Here is a 24107-nt window from a genome sequence, read left to right as displayed (position 1 = left end):
TTTACTTTTTTATTTGTTATATATATTTTTTTAATTATTATTATTATTATTATTTAATTTATTTTTAATTAGTTTTATGTTATTAATATTTTAGATATTTATCTTTATTTTTATTTATTCATTCATTTCATTATAATTATTTTATTTATTTATTTTTATTCATTTATTTATTTTTAAAATATTTGTTTTTATTTATTTATTATAATTTTATTATACTTAATTTTTATTTATTTATTTATTTATTTATTTATGTATGTATGTATTATTAGTATTTTTAATATACTTATTTTTTATTTTTTATTCATCTATTTTTATTTGCTTATTTATTATTATTATTATTATTATTATTATTATTATTATTATTATTATTATTATTATTATTATTATTGTTGTTGTTGTTATTATTGTTGTTATATATTTTTCTAAGAGTTTTTATGTGCATTTACATTTAGCCATTTAGTTGATGCTTTTGTCCAAAGTGACTTACAATTGAGGAGGCATTCAGCAAGAAGAGGCAACACACACAAGTGCTGATTATTCAAAGGAGCTAAAGGAAGTGAAAACACCTGCATCATATTTACACAGCCAATCTGCTGCATTTATCCAGAGCATCTTACAAATAATTAACTCATTTGCATAACACCAACCACAAAGCACAAGTCTTTACTCTGGTTTTATTTGTTTATTTATATATATATATACTAAATGGAGTCTGCTTTAGTTTTGTGAATCAGTGACTACAGGATAAAGAACATCCCGCTGGATGCCAACATTATCCACACAAAAGCTAAAAAGCTTTATGAGCTTTTGCTGACAGCGATGAACAGGTTTTGATCTTTGGTTTCATTCTATAATTCTGGACTTATTTTTCTATGAAAGTTTGAACTCTGAGAGTGTTTAAATGAGAGAGAAAAGTGTGAAAATGTTAATGTCCGTCTAAGAAAATTGTATAAAGTGTGTAGTGAGGGGTTTTAAAGCCTTAAAACATCTAGAAATGTAAAACATAAAGTTGACTACATTGCAGAATATTTTCAGAACAAAACTCCTGTGAATAATGAGGGACCACTGTACATTTATATGTCTGTATGTATTATATCATCTTTGCATCAAATGACAACAAACAAATTACCGCTTCTGTGAGGCGTTTCTAATGCAGAGTCTATGGAGGTAGGACAGTAAATCTGACAGACTATTTTTTTTATTTTTTCTCCAAGTGTTGATAGCACCATTATGGAGTTTTTATTTTATTATTTCAGCAAATGGGATTGTAAAAAAAAGCTATATATATATATATATATATATATATATATATATATATATATATATATATATATATACATATTAGGGGTGTGACGAGACGCCTATTCCACGAGTCGAGACAAGACACGAGATTGGGTTCACGGAAACGAGACAAGATTTTTAACCTATTTTTAAGAAGTCTTTTATTCAACTGAAAAAAAAAATCATAAATAAATCACAAATTGCAAAACAATTTACAGGTGCATTTTTAAAAAATCTACTTGTAATGAATGTTATTTTACTTCTATTTTAGAGAATTCTATGCAGTAAAGGACATGCAAACACCGCTAAATAATTTGCTAGTATGTGAATGGGGAAATAGTCTTTTATATCATTTTAAATATTAGCTAAAATATTTGCTAATATATGAACGGAACATGGTGTTTACGTGTTGTAGGTGTTTAGGTGTGTTTTTTTATTGTCATTTAAAATTAGTATTTTATTTCTATTTAAATGAATTATATGCTGTAAATGACATGCAAACACTGCAAAATGTTTAGCTATAAACTCTACTGACTGACTTCACATGAGAAATCGAACTCATTTCCACAAATTAAAATCATGTCCTTTTTGGTATTTGATTTTGAATTTTTCTGTAGTTTCTCTTTTATTCAGCAACATTTCATCCATCCCCCCGTGACTCTCTCTGAGGATGCAACAACTGATAGGATAGAGTTGTTTTAAAGTAATTTAATACTGTTCGCTGAATGTTCGGCTAAAAGTCCCTCACGATTGTAATAGTTTGATTAACGTGTTTACATGTCTGTTCTGCACTTCAATAATGCGACTGAAACAGGAATACTCCACATGTCTTGAATCCAATTGTGTTTACATCGATTACGACTTTCAGTATATCTAAAGTGCTATTCCAGTCGGCGCAATAGCCTAGTGGTTAGCGCGTCGACATATGGTGCAGAAGCACTTCAGGGCGTCACGAGTACGAATCCCAGCTCGAGGACATTTCCCTACCCTACCCCCCTCTCTCTCTCCAACTTCGCTTCCTGTCCTAAATACTGTCCTATCTAATAAAGGCAAAATAGCCCAAAAATAAATCTTTAAAGTGCTATTCCATCCCATGGTTATAAAGCACGATTATAATGTGTGCGACTCCAGTTGTAGCCTGGATGCGGCAGACGCTGAACTCCAGTAAACAACGGTTACGTCACACTCGCCAAAGCAAATGAGTGACGCACAACAGAGATATAGCCCGGGTTGCCAGGTGTGTGCAAAGCACTTGGTGTACAGTTCAAATCCAATCCTGCCTCCATATCTTCAGTGTTAATTTCACACTCCCGCTCCAGCTTAACTCACGAGACAACTTTTCACCTCAATGAGAAATCCTGTTGCGATTTAATCTCACGAGATCTCGTCATACAACACACACATGCACCAGTTGTGTGTACATCGCTAGCTGACAAAACGAACACCAAACCATATTAGATTTACTATAAATGTTGTCTGTGTACATGGGAGTTGATCAGCATAGAGTTACACCACACTAGCGCTCCGTGTTAATTATCTAGCTAATGCCTCTGAGGCCAGACGCTGGTAAACGTTTTGTTATCGGCACACCGGAGACCTGTCTGTGTTTGTTGTGCTTCATTGTCGAGCCGGTTTTCAGCACCTCAACAAAGAACACGGTTGTTCGCAGACGCAAAGGCTTTGAGAAGTTGAACTTGCTGGTTTTTGAAGCAGTTCAGCCCGGCAGCAGCGGCGTATTAAGAAGATGAAAGCCAAATGCGCTAGTTTAATGTTATTACTGACGTGAGTAAGAGAAGATCACAGCCGAAGACGGTCTGCCTGTTGGTGATAATTCCTCATTCTTTCATTCTTTTCGGTTAATGGAAGACCAAAACAGAATTACTCGCTCAAATTAAGGCTCTTTTTGATATCCATCTGACACAACTCTGAAAGGATACACAAGCCATGTGCTGCTTTGAAAGAGGGCTTATAGTTTCAGCGGAGGGTTGGAACATGTTTGCAATAGCATGCTAATTTATAAATAAATGTTTTTTGTTTGTTTTTTTAGCAATACGCTCAAAAAAAGTGAATTTTGCTGCTTGTTTAAACTACATGATTTAAAACAACATAATTTTTAAAGATGCCCTATAATGAAAGTCTGGGTATACCGAGGCATAGTAGAATAATAAAAGATCAGTATATGGTAATTGGTATAGTGTCAGCCTCCTCGTTCTCATGTAAATCCCACAAGTGTAAAACCCTGGTGGACAACGGGCCAATCAGAAGACAAAACAAACAGTGACAAGACTCACAGGCCATGCTCCCCGCATTTGCATGTATGCCTACTTTAGGTCGTTCATCCGGACATGACGAGCAGCCATGTCATCAAGCTCTGAGATCACCGATATGCACGCCTTGGGCTGCGTTTGATAAGCAATGTTTTCTAGTGACACAACAGTGATAATTTTCCTCCCTTAGTTACTTTTAAGCGTATATTTCACTTGCTATTTTATTTTGAAAACGCGGGCGACAATTTGATTACTGTGCATTACTGTGCAACAACAGCACGAGACATGTTATGATATCATCTCAGGATGCAAAATGCAAGATTTACAGATTACACATTCATTCATCTCCACTCTGAAGAGGGATAAGGTGTGTTTAGTTACATCTTTTCTTAATTTATGGTGTTTATCGTGAAATTTGATGAATATGTTTCAATAAAACACATGTAGGTGGCTGAATCGTATCAAATCACTCAGCTCAAATGTCATCTGTTCATGCAGAGGTTGATATTAATTCCTGGCTGTGTTTTCTTTGACGATAGCTTCAAAATACAACACCATACATCTCTATCACTCTCTTTGTTTGGAGCGGAGCTCATTAATATTTATGACACAAGCCATATATGGTCAATCATGGACCTTCTGATTCTATGTGTATTTTATGGAGTAATAAATGAGTTTATAAAATCGTTTGTGGAGATTGTTTGTACTTACCAAAGCATAAATGTACTTTGTAGATATCGAGAACTATTTAACTTATTAAAACAATGCAGCATATGGCACTCTTATGGTTTTTTGTGACAACTTAAAGGTGCAGTACTTCAATTTGACACCCAGTGGTTGAACTAGGTATTGCACACCTGGGTCAAAACACACGCAAGCACAGGTTGCCAGACTGACGACACCAACAGGAGTGTGCCTGGCTATCGAGTATCGAATATCAAATATGCTTAAAGGATTATTTGGTCCATATTTACAGGACCAAAACAAAGACAGCCGTTCCGACATGTAATGCACATTTTCAAAGCAGATTATCTGACTTCAGCATTGTTTTTCAGATAAATAAGAATGTTTATTTAGCATGTTTCTTAATTATTTGCAAACATATTATGGCATTTTTAGGCTTTATAACAGTCAAAATAAATATATACATACATAATACATAATAATTTGTCATATTGATTAAAATGTTTTACAGTTTAAGCTTGGACAGCACATAAAATATAAGGATGTGTGGGGTGCCAGATGACCTATTATATTTTTAAAAATAGCAGCATCTAAAAGACCTCGCTGTACGTATGATTGGTAATACTTTTCATTTGTATAATGACAAAAACAACACTTTGTAAGCTGTTTGTTCAAACTACTTATTTAAAATGAACTGAACCAACACAATTCTTGAGTTGTTTTGGAGGAAACTTAATTGTTTTATGTTCAATCCACCAAGATTTTTTTTTTTCGCCCATGCATATTTCAACGAGACAATGCAAAATTACATTCTGCACACATTTCAAAGTCCTGGCTATGGAGGAAGAGGATACAGGTACTTGACTGGCCTGCCTGCAGTCCCGACCTGTTTCCAATAAAGAATATGTGGCACATTTTGAAGCGCAAAATGTGTGAACGAAGACACTGTACAGTTGCCCACCTCAAGACTTGTTTGCAGGAAGAATGGGACAACATTACACCTGAATTACACCAATACTTTTCCTTTGTATTATGATAAAAATAAACTTTTGTATGCTGTTTGTTCAAACTACTTATTTAAAATGAGCTGAACCAACACAACTCTTGAGTTTTTTTTTTTGGAGAAAGAGTAATTGTTTTATGTTCAATCCACATAAATTTGTAAAAACAAATGAGTTAACTTAATTTTTTCACGTTGTTCCAGGTGACTCGTGTTTTCAGGTATGGGCATGGGCGCATATTTCAACAAGGCAATGCAAAACCACATTCTGCACACATTTCAAAGTCCTGGCTATGGAGGAAGAGAATAAAGGTATTTGACTGGCCTGTCTGCAGTCCCAACCTGTTTCCAATAGAGAATGTGTGGCCGATTTTGAAGCGCAAACTGTGTCATCGAAGACACCGTACTGTTGCCGATTTGTTTGCAGGAAGAATGGGACAAAATTACACCTGAATTACACCGATTATTTTCATTTGTATTATGACAAAAATAACATATTGTGTGCTGATTGTTCAAACTACTTATTTAAAATAAGCTGAAACAACACAATTCTTGAGTTTTTTTGGAGGAAACTTGATAGTTTTAGGTTTAATCCACATAAATTTGTAAAAACAAATGAGTTAGCTTAATTTTTTTCATGTTATCCCAGCATTTTTTTACAGGGCAACACTTAAATCATTGTGTATGCTCTTTGATTAAGCTACTTATTTAAAATGAGCTGAAACAACACAATTCTTGAGAGTTTTCATTAATAGTTTGATGTTCAATCCACTTAAAAGAGTAAAAACTAATAAGTTAACTTAATTTCTTCATGTTGTGGACCCAGCTTTTTTAACAGTGCAGAAAGCGTTGTTTTTTTTTTTGATATGGCATCTTCAGTATGGCAGGTCACTCTTGTTTTGGTGAACGCATGAGGGAGAATAAAACATGCATTCAGGACACTGTGTATAAACACGCCTGTGCTATCAATGCAACACAAAGCCTGCTACTACTCGCACAACATTCTTATGCCAAACCGGTTGTAACCTAGTTCGCATCTCACGGCTCTGACAGAAATGCCCATTACAGACAAACCGGCTCATGCTTTCAGATCTGAGAATCCTATTCTGAGAAGTGTGGTTCTGGGCTTGTCTCTCCTTTCAGTCACAGATATTGACCGTCAAGACTCAAAAGGTTCGTTTGAATAATTCATATTGCCTTGGACACCCTCGCTACCTCCTTAACATTTCCATCTCAAAGGCGGCTCTGGGCTTTTCTTCGGCGCTGTATTGGGGACACGGTCACGTCTGCAGCGCCTACAGACATGGCCGCTGAATATCCTCTGCTCTCGTGCCTTCATGTGATTTGCTAGCTCGAGTTTTGAGGAGTTAATTCAGGTGCACAGATGTCAATGTTTTGGGTAGCATGCCATATTTTACATAGTTAATTTCACCTTCAACAGTGCATAACATCATTAAAAGATCCAAGGAATCTGGAGGAATTTCAGTGTGTAAGCTACGATCCCACAGGCGGCACTGCATCAAGAATCCTCATTCATCTAGAAGCCATATAACCACATGGGCTCAGGACTACTTTGACAAGTACCACAAAAGGTAGTTACATCCACAAATGGGTGCGTGCTCCAGAACAAATAAGAAAAGGTTCATCCTCAATCCAAAATCCAGGGTCTGTCATAGTATAGGGTTGTGTCAGTGCCCAATGCACAATATGCTGCCTTCTTTTCCAGGGACACCCATGCATATTTCAACAAGACAATGCAAAATCACATTCTGCACACATTACAAAGTCCTGGCTGTGGAGGTAGAGGATACAGGTACTTGACTGGGCTGTCTGCAGTCCCAACCTATCTCCAATAAAGTATGTGTGGCACATTTTGAGGCGCAAAATGAGACAATGAAGACCCTGTACTTTTGCCCACCTTAAGACTTGTTTGCAGGAATAATGGGACAAAATTACACCTGAAACACTTCATCACTTCCTAACGTACCTAAACAGTTAACAACAACAGTGTTGTCAAAAGAAATGGCAACATTACAAAGCGGTAAATGCTTTACTTTTTTGAAATGTGTTGCAAAAAAAACAACATTGAAAAATGTATTTATATTGAAAAAAAACCCCATAAAATAATGTTTGCTGTATTGTCTGCAATGAAATCAAAGTAATTTAAAGTCCAAGTAAATTTAGAAATCACTTCTTTAATTTTTTATGTGTGTTTTCCATACTGTCCCAAAGTTTTCTGATTTAGCTTTTTTCTCAGCTTATGTAGGAGCTCACCATATACTCCATATACTTTTAATTGAAACTTTTTATTGCAAAAAGGCCCCCTAAAGTGGAAAAATTTTCTTTAGATTACTAAATCACCTTCACATAAAGGCAGAAAAATTACTTACACACTGCAAAAAAATCCTTAAATTTGTAGTTGTTCATATTTTGTGATCCATGTTTGATTTTTTTATTTATTTATGCTTAAATATTGCATTATGGGAAAACTTGAAAACCTTGAAAACTTCAAATGAAGTGACTTTTATGAACATATTTAATAGTGTGCAATGCTATATTGTCTGGGTTTGGAGTTGTACATTACACTACAAAAAGCTTGTAATAAACTGCAGCACATTTTCTGTTATTTTACAGACTTATTTCTCTAGATATTATACATTATATTATTTCAAACTATTAAAAGTCATTTTGTTAAACAGTAAAAGTCAATTTAGTCAAGATCAACATCCCATAATGAAATTCACAACCGTAAATAAACAAAAATAAACCACTTACTGTTACCTAATATTAACAGATAATTTACTTACAGTGCAGGTTCTGTAACTTCACAAAATACTTCAATGTACACTCACCGGCCACTTTATTAGGTACACCTGTCCAACTGCTCGTTAACGCAAATTTCTAATCAGCCAATCACATGGCAGCAACTCAAAGCATTTAGGCATGTAGACATATTCAAGATGACTTGACTTTGAACATGGCATGGCTGCCAGACAGGTTGGTTTGAGTATTTCAGAAACTGCTGATCTTCTGGGATTTTCACGCACAACCATCTCTAGGGTTTACAGAGAATGGTCAGAAAAAAAGAGTAAATCTCCAGTGAGCGGCAGTTCTGTGGGCGCAAATGCCTTGTTGCTGCCAGAGGTCAGAGGAGAATGGCCAGACTGGTTCCAGCTGATAGAAAGGCAACAGTAACTCAAATAAGCACTTGTTACAACCGAGGTCTGCAGAAGACCACAGAAGACCACACCGGGTGCCACTCCAGTAAGCTAAGAACAGGAAACTGAGGCTACAATTCACACAGGCTCACCAAAACTGGACAATAGAAGATTGGAGAAACGTTGCCTGGTCTGATGAGTCTCTATTTCTGCTGCCACATTCGGATGCTCGGGTCAGAATTTGGCCTCAACAACATGAAAGCATGGATCCATCCTGCCTTGTATCAGCGGTTCAGGCTGGTGGTGGTGGTGTAATGGTGTGGGGGAGATTTTCTTGACACACTTTGGGTCCATTAGTACCAATTGAGCATCATGTCAACACCACAGCCTACCTGAGTATTATTGCTGACCATGTCCATCCCTTTATGAGCACAGTGTCTCCATCTTCTGATGGCTACCTCCAGCAGGATAACGCTCCATGTCATAAAGCTCGAATCATCTCAGACTGGTTTCCTGAACATGACAATGAGTTCACTGTACTCAAATGGCCTCCACAGTCACCAGCTGTGCAGCCGACAAATCTGCAGCAACTGTGTGATGCTATCATGTCAATATGGAGCAAAATCTCTGAGGAACATTTCCAGTACCTTGCTGCATCTATACCAATAAGGATTAAGGCAGTTCTGAAGGCAAAGGGGGGTCCAACCCGGTACTAGTAAGGTGTACCTAATAAAGTGGCCGGTGAGTATGTAGTATGTATAACATAAAATCTCTTCCCATAAAATTAGAATACGCAACACTAAAATCCTCTGGTAATTGAGCTAATTTTATGAACACTTACAGAAAAGGGCCATTTCATTAAAAAGTGCAAGTTTAATGGATTAAGTCTTTCAAGAGCAGTTCAGTTCCTCATTAGCGGCCGAGTGCTCACAGAAGGAGAGAGCTACGGTAACCGAGATGACATATAGCTTGAAAATTACAGTCCGGCAGCACATATATTCACAGTCACTTATTCTCACAGTAAGTGGAGGAAAAAAAACCCTCTTAAAGACACTTTAGAGTGAAAAAACCTGAGATTTTCTTTTTTAGTTGTTACTTTATAGCTGCACATTTTATTGTCCGTAGGCTTGACGGCGCTTATGAAAGTGATGGTTTATTATTGTAGCTGGCAGAAGACGGGTTTATGTGATATTTGTGGTGAGAGACTTCGTGCTGAGTTTTAAAGCGCTTCGCTCACGCTTTTAAAACAAAGCTCCCACGATCATTCTCTGGTTTAGATGTGTAAAAACATCTACGAGAGACCCGTAGCTTACATATTTGATGAGCTCATATTGTCAAGTTGCGTGAATGAAACTGTCAGTTAATATGTTTCATGCATTTTGATGCAGTTTGCATTAAACTACAGCGTTTATCCAGACAGACATTCACATTCTCCAGTGGCGTTTACTAGCTCTCCATCTATTGTTAGGGTTTGATTTCATAACTGAACACACTGAAGGAAAAACTTTATACCGCTCAAGATTATATTTGTCTGATTTCTCCCTCTAATTTTAAAAATACAAGGAGTTTTGGTTTAATTCAAGTATACTTGTATAGAGCTTTTCATAATCATTATTGTTTCAAAGCAGCTTTATAAAAGGTGCACATTATTGCATTACAATCAAATTCAGAAAAAACATTGTAAAGGTTATTAGATACCATAACTTTATTAGTTAATAATAACTTTACTTAACTAGTAACTAGACAAAGTAACTAGCAATTGTTTTGGAGCCATTCTTGATTATATTATTTAGTCTTATAAACAGTATGACAACTACAACAGGTTTATACACATTTACATTACACTATTTTACTCTATTCTCTATTATACTCTATTACTATTTTTAAGTATTGATCACGTCATGGTTTTTCCTGGGAATAATATTTCTAAAGGAGCTGTTGATGGAATTAAACAAGTAAAAAGGTGTGTGTAATGACAATGGAACGACACAAGGAAAGAGCACTGAACTACTGAAATGTCTTTAATACTTTATATTATTAAAGGCTTTTTTAATGCTGCAGCTTAAATACGCCTCTCATGTGAAGAATGAAGCCACATGCATTGCTCAGGTGAGAGTTTCTCACAGACTTCAACAGAGTGCCCAAATCTTGATGGTTCTGTGGGTGTGGTCTATCAAATCTGAGCTTTATTTTGTATTTTCTATTGGATTCGGCTCAGGTGATTGGCTGGGCCATTCTACAGCTTAGTTTTCTTTCTCTGAAAGCATCTGAGAGTCTTCCTTGGCTGTGTTTCGGGTAATTGTTTTGCTGAAATGTCCACCCTTGTTTGATCTTCATCCTCCTGCTAATGTAGATGTTGGACTGAAGCAGCTGATATTCATTTACACTGAGGAAGGGCAGAGGGTTGTTGAAGAACTACTCAGAGATTTTCACTTTCTGAACTACACCTCCGTTTCTTCATGTGTTCAATAATTTTCCTTGCATTTGTCATTTCATTTTATTACACATAACTTTGTTTATAAACTAATTTGTTTTGTTTTCTTCACATATGTGGATTTCTTTGGTTGTTACCAACATGCGGTGAAAATTTCAAGACAACGGCACCTTTAGAAATATGTTTTCTGAGGAAAAATGTTGACGTGTTCAATCCTTATTTCGCCCGCTGTATGTGGCCTCTCATATATTTTCTTTCTCCTCCATGTCTCACCATGTTGTTCTAAAACAACTGTTTATTTTCTTGACCTTGTCATTTCTTTCTATCGCCCTCTATTTTAAACATAAATATCTCTTACTTCAGTGCCAAACAAAAATCAGCAGCCAGAAATGTTTGTCAAGTCTAATCCAACTGCCAGACTTGAGCAAGGCTGAAATGCAAGATATTTATTGATTTAGTGCATTTCTGTTCGTTTTGACTTTAAATATCATAAATATCATACATCAGTGGTTCAAAACCACCGGACCGCAGAACGGTACCAGTCCATGCATCAATTGGTACCGGGCTGCACAAGAAATCATTCATCATTATTGTTTTATTTATTATTTGTGTCTGAAGGATCTTTTATTTTGAAAAATCTTTTATTTTGAAAAATGACCATATTCTCTTGCTTACATCTCGGTCACTTGAGCGCCCAAATTTAATTCAAAAGCAGCAAAATGAGTAAGAAACAGACGTCTTCTGAAAGTTTCTTTGCGAAGGGGAGAAGGCCCTGTGAAGGAACTGCCAAGGAATAGATCCGCAACCCATTTGTAAACAAATCAGGTCAATCCACTATGTCTGTGCAAGAAGATCAGCTGATGGAGATCGCAAATGACGACAACCTTTAGCGGCCGTTCGCATATCGCTTCTTTTCTAGGTGTGTGGCTTGCGCACACAAGTGGCGTGACGCGCTCGCGCCTTCCATACGCACACAGCTGAATGAATGCTAGTAGCGCACCGCGAGTCACATGACAAAAACTGATGTTCAGTTTGTATTGAATATACACATTTCGGTAGACTAATTATCTCAGACAAACACTGCAGTTCTACATTTTCTACATATATAAAACATGTATCAGAGTGACAGCAATATTTTGTCATCCTCTGAGAAAATGGTTGATGGTTGCCTAGCAAATTACGAATGCCCCCTCCACCACACCCCCCGGTCCGCGGTAAAATTGTGAAGCGTTGAGCGATCCGCTGTGGTTAAAATTTGGGGACCACTGCTCTACTTGAATATAAATTATTTTAGGATTCTCTTTGTTCACAAAGTCTTAAATACAACATTTAAAGGTTTTTAAAAGAAAGCCAACAATTATTTCCATATTAATCATTGCTAAATTGAACATCTAGTTTTTCCTATGATTAATATGGGTTAACAGTATTTGTTTCCCATCATCCTAAAGCTATTATCCTCAATAAGCCCAAAACATATTAATATTGAGTACAAAATAAAAGCCCCTCTGTATATTTTTTTACCCAATTTTATTAACAGAAAGATGTTTTTTCAACACATTTCTAAACATGATAGTTTTAATAACAAATTTTCTAATAACAGTAAAAATAAATGTCATAATGACAGCACAGTTGACTAGATATCGTTCAAGATACTAGTATTCAGCTTGAAGTGACATTTAAAGGCTTAACTAGCTTAATAAGGTTAGGGTCGGGTAATTAGGCAGGCCATTGTATAACAGTTGTTTGTTCTATAGACAAAACAAAACAAATATTGCTTAAGGGAGCTAATAATATTGACCTTAAAATGGCTTTAAAAAATTAGGACCTGCTTTTATTCTAGTCAAAATAAAACAAATAAGCCTTTCTCCAGAAGAAAAAATATTATAGGAAATACTGAGAAAAAAATCCTGATTCTGTTCAACATCATTTGGGAAATATTTGAGGAAGAAAAAATGACAGGAGAGCAAATAATTCTGACTTCGACTGTATATATACACACAGCAGATCATATATAAACTGGGTTATAGCATCAGATTATTAGGGATAATTATAATGATTATGTAACATGAATATAATCATCATCATCATCATCATTTTTCATAATTTACTTCAACATAAACAGTACCGTAGCGCTCCAAGAAAGAAATCCGGTGTGACTTGAGTTGCGCTGAGTTTCCATCTCAGTATGAAGGTACAGTAAATCCTCATACTCAGCAGCTAAAGCGCAGACAAACAGCTGATCATCAGGAAGTGAAGGTTAATAGAGAACGTTTAAAGACTAATGCACTTACAGTGTTTTGAGAGGTGACGGTTGTAAAGCTTTATGGAGGTTAAAGGGTCAGTGGTCCCATTTCTCTCCCCAGCTCACTATCATTCATGCTCTCTCTCAGTCTTTGTCTTAAGATTTAAAACTTCTTTGCCGGGCAAAAGTCACACAGGTCTTTGAGATTAGTCATAACTAGAAGAGTGTGGATTAAAGACGGGGATTATATTTCTGTCTACAATTTGCATTATGAGAGAACCCACTTTTTCCTCATCGCTGATTTCAGAGGGATTTTCAAGAATAATAGGGTATATGCACAGCTTGTGTTTCTTCCCCTACTGATAAACTACTGGCGAACGGTTGATGTGACTATTTTTAATATCATAAGGTTTCCTTTACAGCATCGATGTTGTAATGTTATTAAAACACAATCAATTAAACAGACTTAAGCATGCATTTAGTTGCTCGAGTGTGAAACGAGATGAAAGCCGTTAAACTGCAAGCGCCGTCAGGATCAGCAGGCGAGAGCAGAAACTCCAGTGAAAATACTGGAGTAAACTAAATGTTCATTTCATTATTACATATGTACATTCTGTATATTTGTATTTTATTTATACCTACCCTTGCATGTATATTGTTTAAAATGTTATAAGCTGCTTTTTAAATTTAAAACTATAATAATAATAATAATAATAATAATAATAATAATAATAATAATAATAATAATAATAATAATAATAATAATAATAATAATTATAAAACATTTAAATAAATATACAAAATAAATAATAAAATTTTAATAAATGAACAAATGAATTAAAAAATAAAATAAATAGTAAAATAAATAAATTAAATAAAAAATAAAAGAATTTAAATTAGTAAAATAGTAAAATACATTAATAAATAAAATAAATTAATAAATAAAAATCTAAAATAAATAAAACAACTAGTCAAATAAAAAAAAAAAATATATATATTTTTAATAATTAAAAAATGTACATAAATAGTCAAATAAATAAATACATAGTAAAACAAATAAGAAATAAAAAGAAAGAACAATAAAGAAAAAATAATAAAAAATTAAATAAATAGTCAAATACATAAATACTAAAATAAATAAGTACATAAATAAATCTTTTTTTTTCAAATAAATAGTAAAATATATAAATAGTAAAATATATAAATAGTAAAATAAATAAATAAATAATATATATTTTTAAATAATTTAAAAATAAAATAATTAGTAAAATAAATAAATAGTAAAATAAATAAATAAATAAATAAATAAATATAAAAACAAATAAATAAAATAAATAAATAGTAAAATAAATAGTAAAATAAATAAATAAATAATATATATTTTTAAATAATTTAAAAATAAAATAATTAGTAAAATAAATAAATAGTAAAATAAATAAATAAATAAATAAATAAATATAAAAACAAATAAATAAAATAAATAAATAGTAAAATAAATAGTAAAATAAATAAATAAATAATATATATTTTTAAATAATTTAAAAATAAAATAATTAGTAAAATAAATAAATAGTAAAATATATAAATAAATAAATAAATAAAATATAAAAACAAATAAATAAATAAATAAATAAATAAATAAATAGTAAAATAAATGAATAAATAAATGTTCATAACTTAAAGACATGGTGGGGAATAATGTATTCTGAGACCCACGTTATATCGTATATCAATCAGGCATTGAATATCATTGCCTTTAAAAGATAACAGACCTTAAACGAGGCAATTTTATAACAGCATACGGTTCACCAGAAGCGCTTTAACTTGGTTACTGAACACCTACTGCATATACACTATTGCAATAAAACAGTGTTACTGTAAAAGACTACAGAAACATGCTGAAAAGTTTCACCTGATGTGAAGTGATGCCTGCTGTCTGCTGGGATGGACACCAAAGCGTCCACAATGTCTGACCTTCTCTGAAGGAGCCTGGAGATCATCTCAAACCCCTCAGGACCCAGAAACTCAAAGAGCTGACAGAGAGAGAAATGATTGACATTAGAAACAAAGGTAGAGGAGCAGAAGATGCACTGAATGACAAATGACAAAAAAAAAAAAAAAAAAAAAAAACAAGTGGCAACTAATAAAACAGGTGACTAATCGCAGAATAGACATGAATAATACACAACCCCACTTTATATTTGGGTAATAATAGGGTTGTGCAATACAAATACAGTTGAAGTCAAAATTATTTGCTCTCTTGTGAATTTTTATTAAATATTTCCCAAATGATGTTCAACAGAGCAAGAAATTTTTCACAGTATTTACTATGATATTTTTTCTTCTTATTTGTTTTTATTCGGCTAGAATAAAAGCAGTTTTTAATTTTTATTATATTATAATATTGACCTTAAAATGGTAAAGTAAAATAAGCCCCTTAAGCAATATTTGTTTTCTGATTGTATACAGAACAAACCACTGTTAAACAGTGTTTGGAGAAAAAATAAAATAAAATAAATAAAATAAAATGAATTATTAGTCCCCCTGTTTATTCCTTTCCCCAATTTCTGTTTAACGGAGATAACACTTTTTCAACACATTTCTAATCATAATAGTTTTAATAACTCATCTCTAATAACTGATTTATTTTAGCTCTGCCATGATGACAGTAAATAATATTAGACTAGATATTCTTCAAGACACTTCTATACAGCTTAAAGTGACATTTAAAGGCTTAACTAGGTTAATTAGGGTAACTAGGCAGGTTAGGGTAATTAGGCAACTTATTGTATAGCGATGGTTTGTTCTGTAGACTATCGAAAATATAGCTTAAAGGGGCTAATAATATTGACCTTAAAATGGGTTCTAAAAAAATAAAAACTGCTTTTATTCTAGCCGAAATAAAACAAATAAAATAATGTAACTACACGCTGTGACGATGCGTAGTGCAAGCTCTATGAGTGGTCGGCTTAATAGTGGTGATGCAGCACGGAGAGCGGCATCCTCATTGAAGCGAGTGTTTACAAGTGTGTCAAGTCCAGTCCTGTGGAGGAGCTCCAATTTACTTTATGATTAAAGTTGTTGCACGTCCGCCAGTTCCTGCCTCTGAATAAGCAAGTTTGAGCTACTTGTACATTAAGGTAGCGTTTAGAAAAAACAAAACCTTGAGATAGGATATATTTTTAATTGTATTAAAACTCTTATTTAAATAAAAAAAAAAAAAAAATATATATATATATATATATATATATATATATATATATATATATATATATATATATATATATATACACAGGGGCGTAGCGACCGGGGGGGCGTGGGGGGATCCGTCCCCCTCACTTTTAGAGGCAAACCATTTAGAAGTGCGATTAATAATTATATGAACATATGATCTCTTACAGCCATCCCCCCACTTTTAAAATGTCCGCTACGCCCCTGTATATATATATATATATATATATATATATATATATATATATATATATATATATATATATATATATATATATATATATAAAAAATACAAATATTTGTTATTATATATACTATATTATATATATATATATATATATATATATATATATATATATATATATATATATATATATATATATATATATATATATACACAGTTGAAGTTAGAATTATTAGCCCCCTGTTTATTGTTCCCCCATTTTCTGTTTAATGGAGAGCAGATTTCTTCAACACATTTCTAATCATAATAGTTTTAATAACTCATCTCTAATAACTGATTTATTTTCTCTTTGCCATGATGACAGTAAATAATATTAGACTAGATATTCTTCAAGACACTTCTATACAGCTTAAAATGACATTTAAAGGCTTAACTAGGTTAATTAGGTTAACTAGGCAGGTTAGGGTAATTAGGCAAGTTATTGTATAGCGATGGTTTGTTCTGTAGACTATCGAAAATAAAAATAGCTTAAAGGGGCTTAAAATGGTGTTTAAAAAACAAAAACTGCTTTTATTCTAGCCGAAATGAAACAAAAAAGACTTTCTCCAGAAGAAAAAATATTATCAGACATACTGTGAAAATTTCATTGCTCTGTTAAACATCATTTAGGAAATATAAAAAAATTATAATAATAAAATAAAAGGGGGGCTAATAATTCTGACTTCAACTGTATATACATATATATCCATTTTAAAATATGAAACTGTACAAATGTGTGTTTGCTGTGCTATAAGCTGTAATATTACTGCATCATTCGCTCAACTGACTGAAGGTAAAAGCCCCTGAACTCCCAAATCCTGTGTAAACCAAAATGATTCTGTACCGAAAATGACACTAACAGCCAGCTAACAATAACACAACATGAGTAATATGACAGCTTCATTGATAGGTCTGTAAAATCTTTTCAGCAGATAAGCTTTTGAACAGCTAGATCCCATTCCCTCTCATCTCCTGCAAGCCATTTCTCCTGCAGTCATACCAACACTGACTCACATAATTAACACATCTCTTGACTCTGGTCTATTCCCTACTTCATTTAAGCAGGCTAGGGTAACCCCTCTGCTAAAGAAACCCAACCTGGATCAAACGCTACTTGAAAACTACCGACCGGTATCCCTGCTTCCATTCATGGCCAAGATTTTGGAGAAAGTAGTGTTCAATCAAGTCCTAGACTTTCTTACTCAAAACAACCTCATGGACAACAAGCAATCTGGCTTTAAGAAAGGCCACTCAACTGAGACTGCCCTGCTCTCGGTCGTGGAGGACCTCAGACTGGCTAAAGCAGACTCTAAATCATCTGTCCTCATCTTGCTGGATCTATCAGCTGCTTTTGACACTGTAAACCACCAGATCCTGCTATCTACGCTTGAGTCACTGGGCGTCACAGGCACTGTTATTCAATGGTTCAGTTCCTACCTCTCGGACAGGTCATTCAGGGTGTCGTGGAGGGGAGAGGTGTCCAACCTACAGCATCTATACACTGGGGTACCTCAGGGCTCTGTGCTTGGACCACTTCTCTTCTCTATCTACACGGCATCTTTAGGAACAGTCATCCAGAAACATGGTTTTTCCTACCACTGCTATGCTGATGACACCCAGCTATACCTCTCTTTCCACCCTGATGATCCCTCGGTTCCAGCTCGCATTTCAGCCTGCCTGTCAGACATTTCACTCTGGATGCAAGATCATCATCTCCAGCTTAACCTCATGAAAACGGAAATGCTTGAAGTCTCTGCCAACCCGACCCTTCACCATAACTTCTCAATCCAGATGGATGGAGCAACCATCACTGCATCCAAAATGGTAAAAAGCCTTGGAGTTACGATTGATGACCAACTGAACTTCTCTGACCACATTTCTAGAACTGCCCGATCTTGCAGATTCGCACTCTATAACATCAGAAAGGTCCGACCCTTCCTATCTGAACATACAGCTCAACTCATTGTTCAAGCTCTTGTCCTCTCCAAACTGGACTATTGCAACTCGCTGCTAGCCGGGCTACCAGCTAGTTCTATCAAACCTCTTCAGCTGCTTCAGAACGCAGCAGCACGAGTGGTCTTTGATGAACCCAAAAGAGCACATGTCACTCCGCTACTCACCCGTTTGCACTGGCTTCCAGTTGCTGCCCGCATCAAATTCAAAGCTCTGATGTTTGCTTACAAAGTGACCTCTAGCTGTGCTCCTTCGTATCTGCTCTCACTCCTGCAGATATATGTGCCCTCCAGAAACTTGCGTTCTGTGAATGAACGTCGCCTCGTTGTTCCATCCCAAAGAGGGAAGAAATCACTTTCCCGAACTCTCACATTCAATCTGCCCAGTTGGTGGAATGAACTCCCTAACTACATCAGAACAGCCGAGTCACTTGCTGTCTTCAAGAAACGACTAAAAACGCAACTGTTTAGTCTCCACTTTTCCTCCTAATCTGCAATTGCCTCTCTGGCTATACCACTAACTGAGCCCTCTTTCTCTCTCTCTCTCTCTCTCTCTCTCTCTCTCTCTCTCTATTAAAAAAAAAAAAAAAAAAAAAAAATTCTACTAATGTTTTTGCTTCTTAGACTTTTACACGCCTGAAACTTGTCTATAGCGCTTGTTCACTGCTGCTCTTATAGTTGTGCAAATTGCTTCCTTGTCCTCATTTGTAAGTCGCTTTGGATAAAAGCGTCTGCTAAATGACTAAATGTAAATGTAAATGAACAGACAGCGCTCCTGCGGGGAGACGACGCAAAAGCTGCAAACATACTAAAAAAGGAAGCAGGTGACTAATGTGCACTTCAATACTGAAAGTAAAAAGCACTTTCATTCTGGTAGACGCACAATTCCTGTACTCTCTAGAGACCATTCAAAAATAATAATGTTTATTTGTTGTTGGCCTTTTTTATAGAGTTTGTTTAAAATATATAGCCTGCATTCTGGCAAGAGTATGAACACAGAGTATGAATGTGACTAGATTACACACCATCCCTGACAACAAACCATCAGTCATTTAAAAGATTCATATATTTTTAAGAGAAATGGCTGATTGTTTAATTAGAAACCTTTCATTTAGAGGCCTTTAAAACTTCATTTTGTAGGCTCAAACCTGCAGGCGCCATCAAGGCTATTTTAGTATTATATACAGCTACTCTGCTAACATGAAAACCCGCCCTCAAGAGGCTCTGATTGGTCAGCTTGCTTAATGTGCTGTTATTCGCAGATCAGCTCTGCGTCACCACGTCACGCCCCTACAAGCACGCGCGTTAGTGCTGTGTAAACAGTCAGAGCAGCTGTTAGAGCCCATAATCTTTCATACGAAGAAGTTTGTCTTTATTTTTCAGCATTTTTACTTGTATTCGTTTATTTTGCAGTAGTGTGGTTTTGGGTTTAATCTAATATTTTACTTTTAAAACAGACATTTGAACAAGAGTTCAAATATATTCAAAATAAATCGAAATGTGCTGATGAAATTTAAAAAATGAAAGTAAAACTAACAAAACTGTTAATGTAACAAGCTAAGACTAAACTGAATAGCTTAACAAATTAAAAGCTGCACAGACTGCCTGCTTTCTGAAATGTTTTGGTAATGCCATGTAATAGAGGGTACTCTAAGGCCATGTGTCTAAAAAGGCTGCACAATATATCGAAAAAAGTATCGTTATTACGAAAATAGCATATGCTAGTGCTGCACAATACATCGAAAAAGTATCGATATCGCGATAATCATAAATGCTAGGGCTGCACATTATATCGAAAAAAGTATCGTTATTACGAAAATAGCATATGCTAGTGCTGCACAATACATCGAAAAAGTATCGATATCAATTAAAAATAAATATATTCAAAATAAATCGAAATGTGCTGATGAAATTTAAAAAATGAAAGTAAAACTAACAAAACTGTTAATGTAACAAGCTAAGACTAAACTGAATAGCATAAAAAATTAAAAGCTGCACAGACTGCCTGCTTTCTGAAATGTTTTGGTAATGCCATGTAATAGAGGGTACTCTAAGGCCATGTGTCTAAAAAGGCTGCACAATATATCGAAAAAAGTATCGTTATTACGAAAATAGCATATGCTAGTGCTGCACAATACATCGAAAAAGTATCGATATCGCGATAATCATAAATGCTAGGGCTGCACATTATATCGAAAAAAGTATCGTTATTACGAAAATAGCATATGCTAGTGCTGCACAATACATCGAAAAAGTATCGATATCAATTAAAAATAAATATATTCAAAATAAATCGAAATGTGCTGATGAAATTAAAAAAATGAAAGTAAAACTAACAAAACTGTTAATGTAACAAGCTAAGACTAAATTGAATAGCATAACAAATTAAAAGCTGCACAGACTGCCTGCTTTCTGAACCTATGTTTTGGTAATGCCATATAATAGAGCAGGGGTAGGCAAACTCGGTCCTGGAGGGCCGGTGTCCTGCACAGTTAAGCTCCAACACTAATCAAACACACCTGAACAAGCTAATCAGTATCTGCAAGATCACTAGAAATCTATAAGCAGGTGTGTTTGATTAGAGTTGGAGCTAAACTGTGCAGGACACCGGCCCTCCAGGACCGAGTTTGCCCACCCCTGTAATAGAGGGTACTCTAAGGCCATGTGTCTAAAAGGCTGCACAATATACCAAAAAAAGTATCGTTATTGCGATAATAGTATATGCTAGGGCTGCACAATATACCGAAAAAAGTATCGTTACTACGAAAATAGCATATGCTAGTGCTGCACAATACATCGAAAAAGTATCGCTATCACGATAATCATAAATGCTAGGGCTGCACATTATATCGAAAAAGTAAGAAGTTTGTTTGTTAGCATAACAAATTAAAACTCACTTAAAAATGCTAAACTACACTCTAAAATGGAGTTTTCTGTTTGTTTAAACTACGTATTTAAAATGAGCTGAAATAACAGAATTCTTGAGGTTTTCTTGGGAGAATTTAAAGTTCAATCCACTTAAAATTGTATAAACTAATAAGCTTACTTAATACCTTCATGTTTTACCAACACAAATTAATTGTGTGAAACACAGCATTTTTTATTAACCTACAAGGAGATAAATCCAAAAATGTTTACTTAAAAAATTGGATCTTTTCCATCTTGAATGACAAGGAAGAAAGAGTAAATTATCTGTGCATGCTCTGGAATTGAACTGATCCTTTAAGCAATTATAATGAAATAAATGTATACATTTACGCTTAATATGCAATACCGCAAACCATCTGAAAATGATCCTAAAATAAGCAGGCACCCAATATACAATTCAAGCTCGACTGTTACTTTAAGCATGCATCAGTGTGCAATTTCCTCCAGTAAAAGCTATTCGAAATTGCCTTTAAATTAGCTTAATCGTCTAATCTCTCCTGCTTTTTTACTGCTCTAAATATATATGTCTCTGCAGCAAATGTCATGATTAATGAAGTGCAAATGTGTAATATTAAAAGCTGCTCTTTACACGGCCACTGTCAGGTTTAATGGCAGTGAATGGACAGCCTTTTAACTTTGCTGTTGTTGACTTTGGAGTGACACGTGCGGAGAACAGAGCAGAGCCGGGCACACAAAGGCCATCCTACATCTAAAGGTGTCAGTGGGAGAGCTGGCTTCCAAATGTCAGCTACGTGAGGAACATAAGAACAGGTTGTAACTCGGGTACTACAGTGCTCAATGTTGGCAAGGAGGAACACCCATATCACGCAAGATTACACATCAGAAGAGGCACAGACTGCCTGCTTTCTGAGCCTATGTTTTGGTAATGCCATTTAATAGAGGGTACTCTAAGGCCATGTGTCTAAAAGGGCTGCACAACATATCGAAAAAAGTATCGTTATTACGAAAATAGCATATGCTAGTGCCGCACAATATATCGAAAAAAAATTGCTATCGCGATAATCATAAATGCTAGGGTGCACAATATATCGAAAAAAGTACGTTATTACGAAAATAGCATATGCTAGTGCTGCACAATATATCGAAAAAAGCATCATTATTACGAAAATAGCATATGCTAGTGCTGCACAATATATCGAAAAAAGTATCATTATTACGAAAATAGCATATGCTAGTGCTGCACAATATATCGAAAAAGTATCGCTATCACAATAATCATAAATGCTAGGGCTGCACAATATATCGAAAAAAGGACGTTATTACGAAAATAGCATATGCTAGTGCTGCACAATATATCGAAAAAAGTATCATTATTACGAAAATAGCATATGCTAGTGCTGCACAATATATCGAAAAAGTATCGCTATCGCGATAATTATAAATGCTAGGGCTGCACAATATATATCGAAAAAAGTATCATTATTACAAAAATAGTTTATGCTAGTGCTGCACAATGTATCGAAAAAGTATCACTATCGCGATAATCATATATGCTAGGGCTGCACAACATATATCGAAAAGGTATCGCTATTGTGATAATAGTGTATGTTAGGGCTGCACAATATATCGAAAAAGTATCGTCATTGTGATAATAGTATATGCTAGGGCTCTACAATATATCGGAAAGTATCATTATTGCAATAATGGTATATGCTAAGGCTACACAATATATCGGAAAGGTATCGTTATTGTGATAATAGTATATGCTAGGGGTGCACAATATATCGAAAAAGCATTGTTTATCGACAATGGTGTATGATAGGGTTGCACAATATATCTGAAAAATATATATATCATTATCTAAATAATAGTATATTCTAGAGCTACATGATTTTCCAAAAATATTGTTATCGCAATAATATTATATACTAGGGCTGCACAATATATCGGCAAAGTATTGTTATTGTGAAAACGGTATACAGTATGCTAGTGCTGTACAATCTATTAAAAAATTATCATTATTGAGATAATAGTATCAGCTAGGGCTACACAGTTTTATACTAATATTGATATTGTAATAATAGTATATGTTAGGGCTGCATAATATAATGAAAAGGTATTGTTATAAAGATAACAGCACAATCTATCAGAAAAAATATTATTTTAATTATTTTTAATTAATGTGTAAATAGTATATGCTAGTGCTGCACAATATATCGAAAAAATATCGCTATGATGATAATAGAATATGCTAGTGCTGCACAATGTATCGGAAAAAAAATCGTTATTACGAAAAATGGTATATGCTAGGGCTGCACAATATACCGAAAAAGTAACGTTATCGCGATAATAGTATGTGCTGCACAATATATCAGAGAATATATATATTTACTGTGTAAATAGTATATGCTAGGGCTGCACAATATAACGAAAAAGTATCCATATGACGATAATAGAATATGCTATTGCAGCATATTGTATCGGAAAAAAAATCATTATTGCAAAAAATGGTATATGCTAAGGCTGCACAATATATCAAAAAATCATCGTTATCGCGATAATGGTATATGCTATGGCTGTACAATGTATCGGAAAAGTATCATTATTGCGAAAATGGTATATGCTAAGGCTGCACAATATATCAAGAAAGTATCGTTATCGTTTAGTTTATGCTATGGCTGTACAATATATCGGAAAAGTATCATTGCGAAAATACTATATGATAAGGCTGCACAATATATCAAAA

General features: G+C 34.5%; 1 protein-coding gene across 1 annotated transcript in view; it reads right to left on the bottom strand.

Moving 5' to 3' along the window:
• ascc3 (activating signal cointegrator 1 complex subunit 3) overlaps nucleotides 1-24107 on the bottom strand; it is a 281455-nt gene that overhangs the window by 241601 nt on the left and 15747 nt on the right. Inside the window, 1 exon segment of the mRNA XM_056476127.1 lies at nucleotides 14979-15099. Coding sequence (XP_056332102.1) covers nucleotides 14979-15099 — 121 coding nt within the window.

This window comes from Danio aesculapii, chromosome 16, assembly GCF_903798145.1.
Source record: "Danio aesculapii chromosome 16, fDanAes4.1, whole genome shotgun sequence".
NCBI lineage: Eukaryota > Metazoa > Chordata > Actinopteri > Cypriniformes > Danionidae > Danio > Danio aesculapii.
The sequence above is the reverse complement of the archived record's forward strand: the minus strand, read 5'-3'. Positions and strand labels throughout refer to the sequence as shown.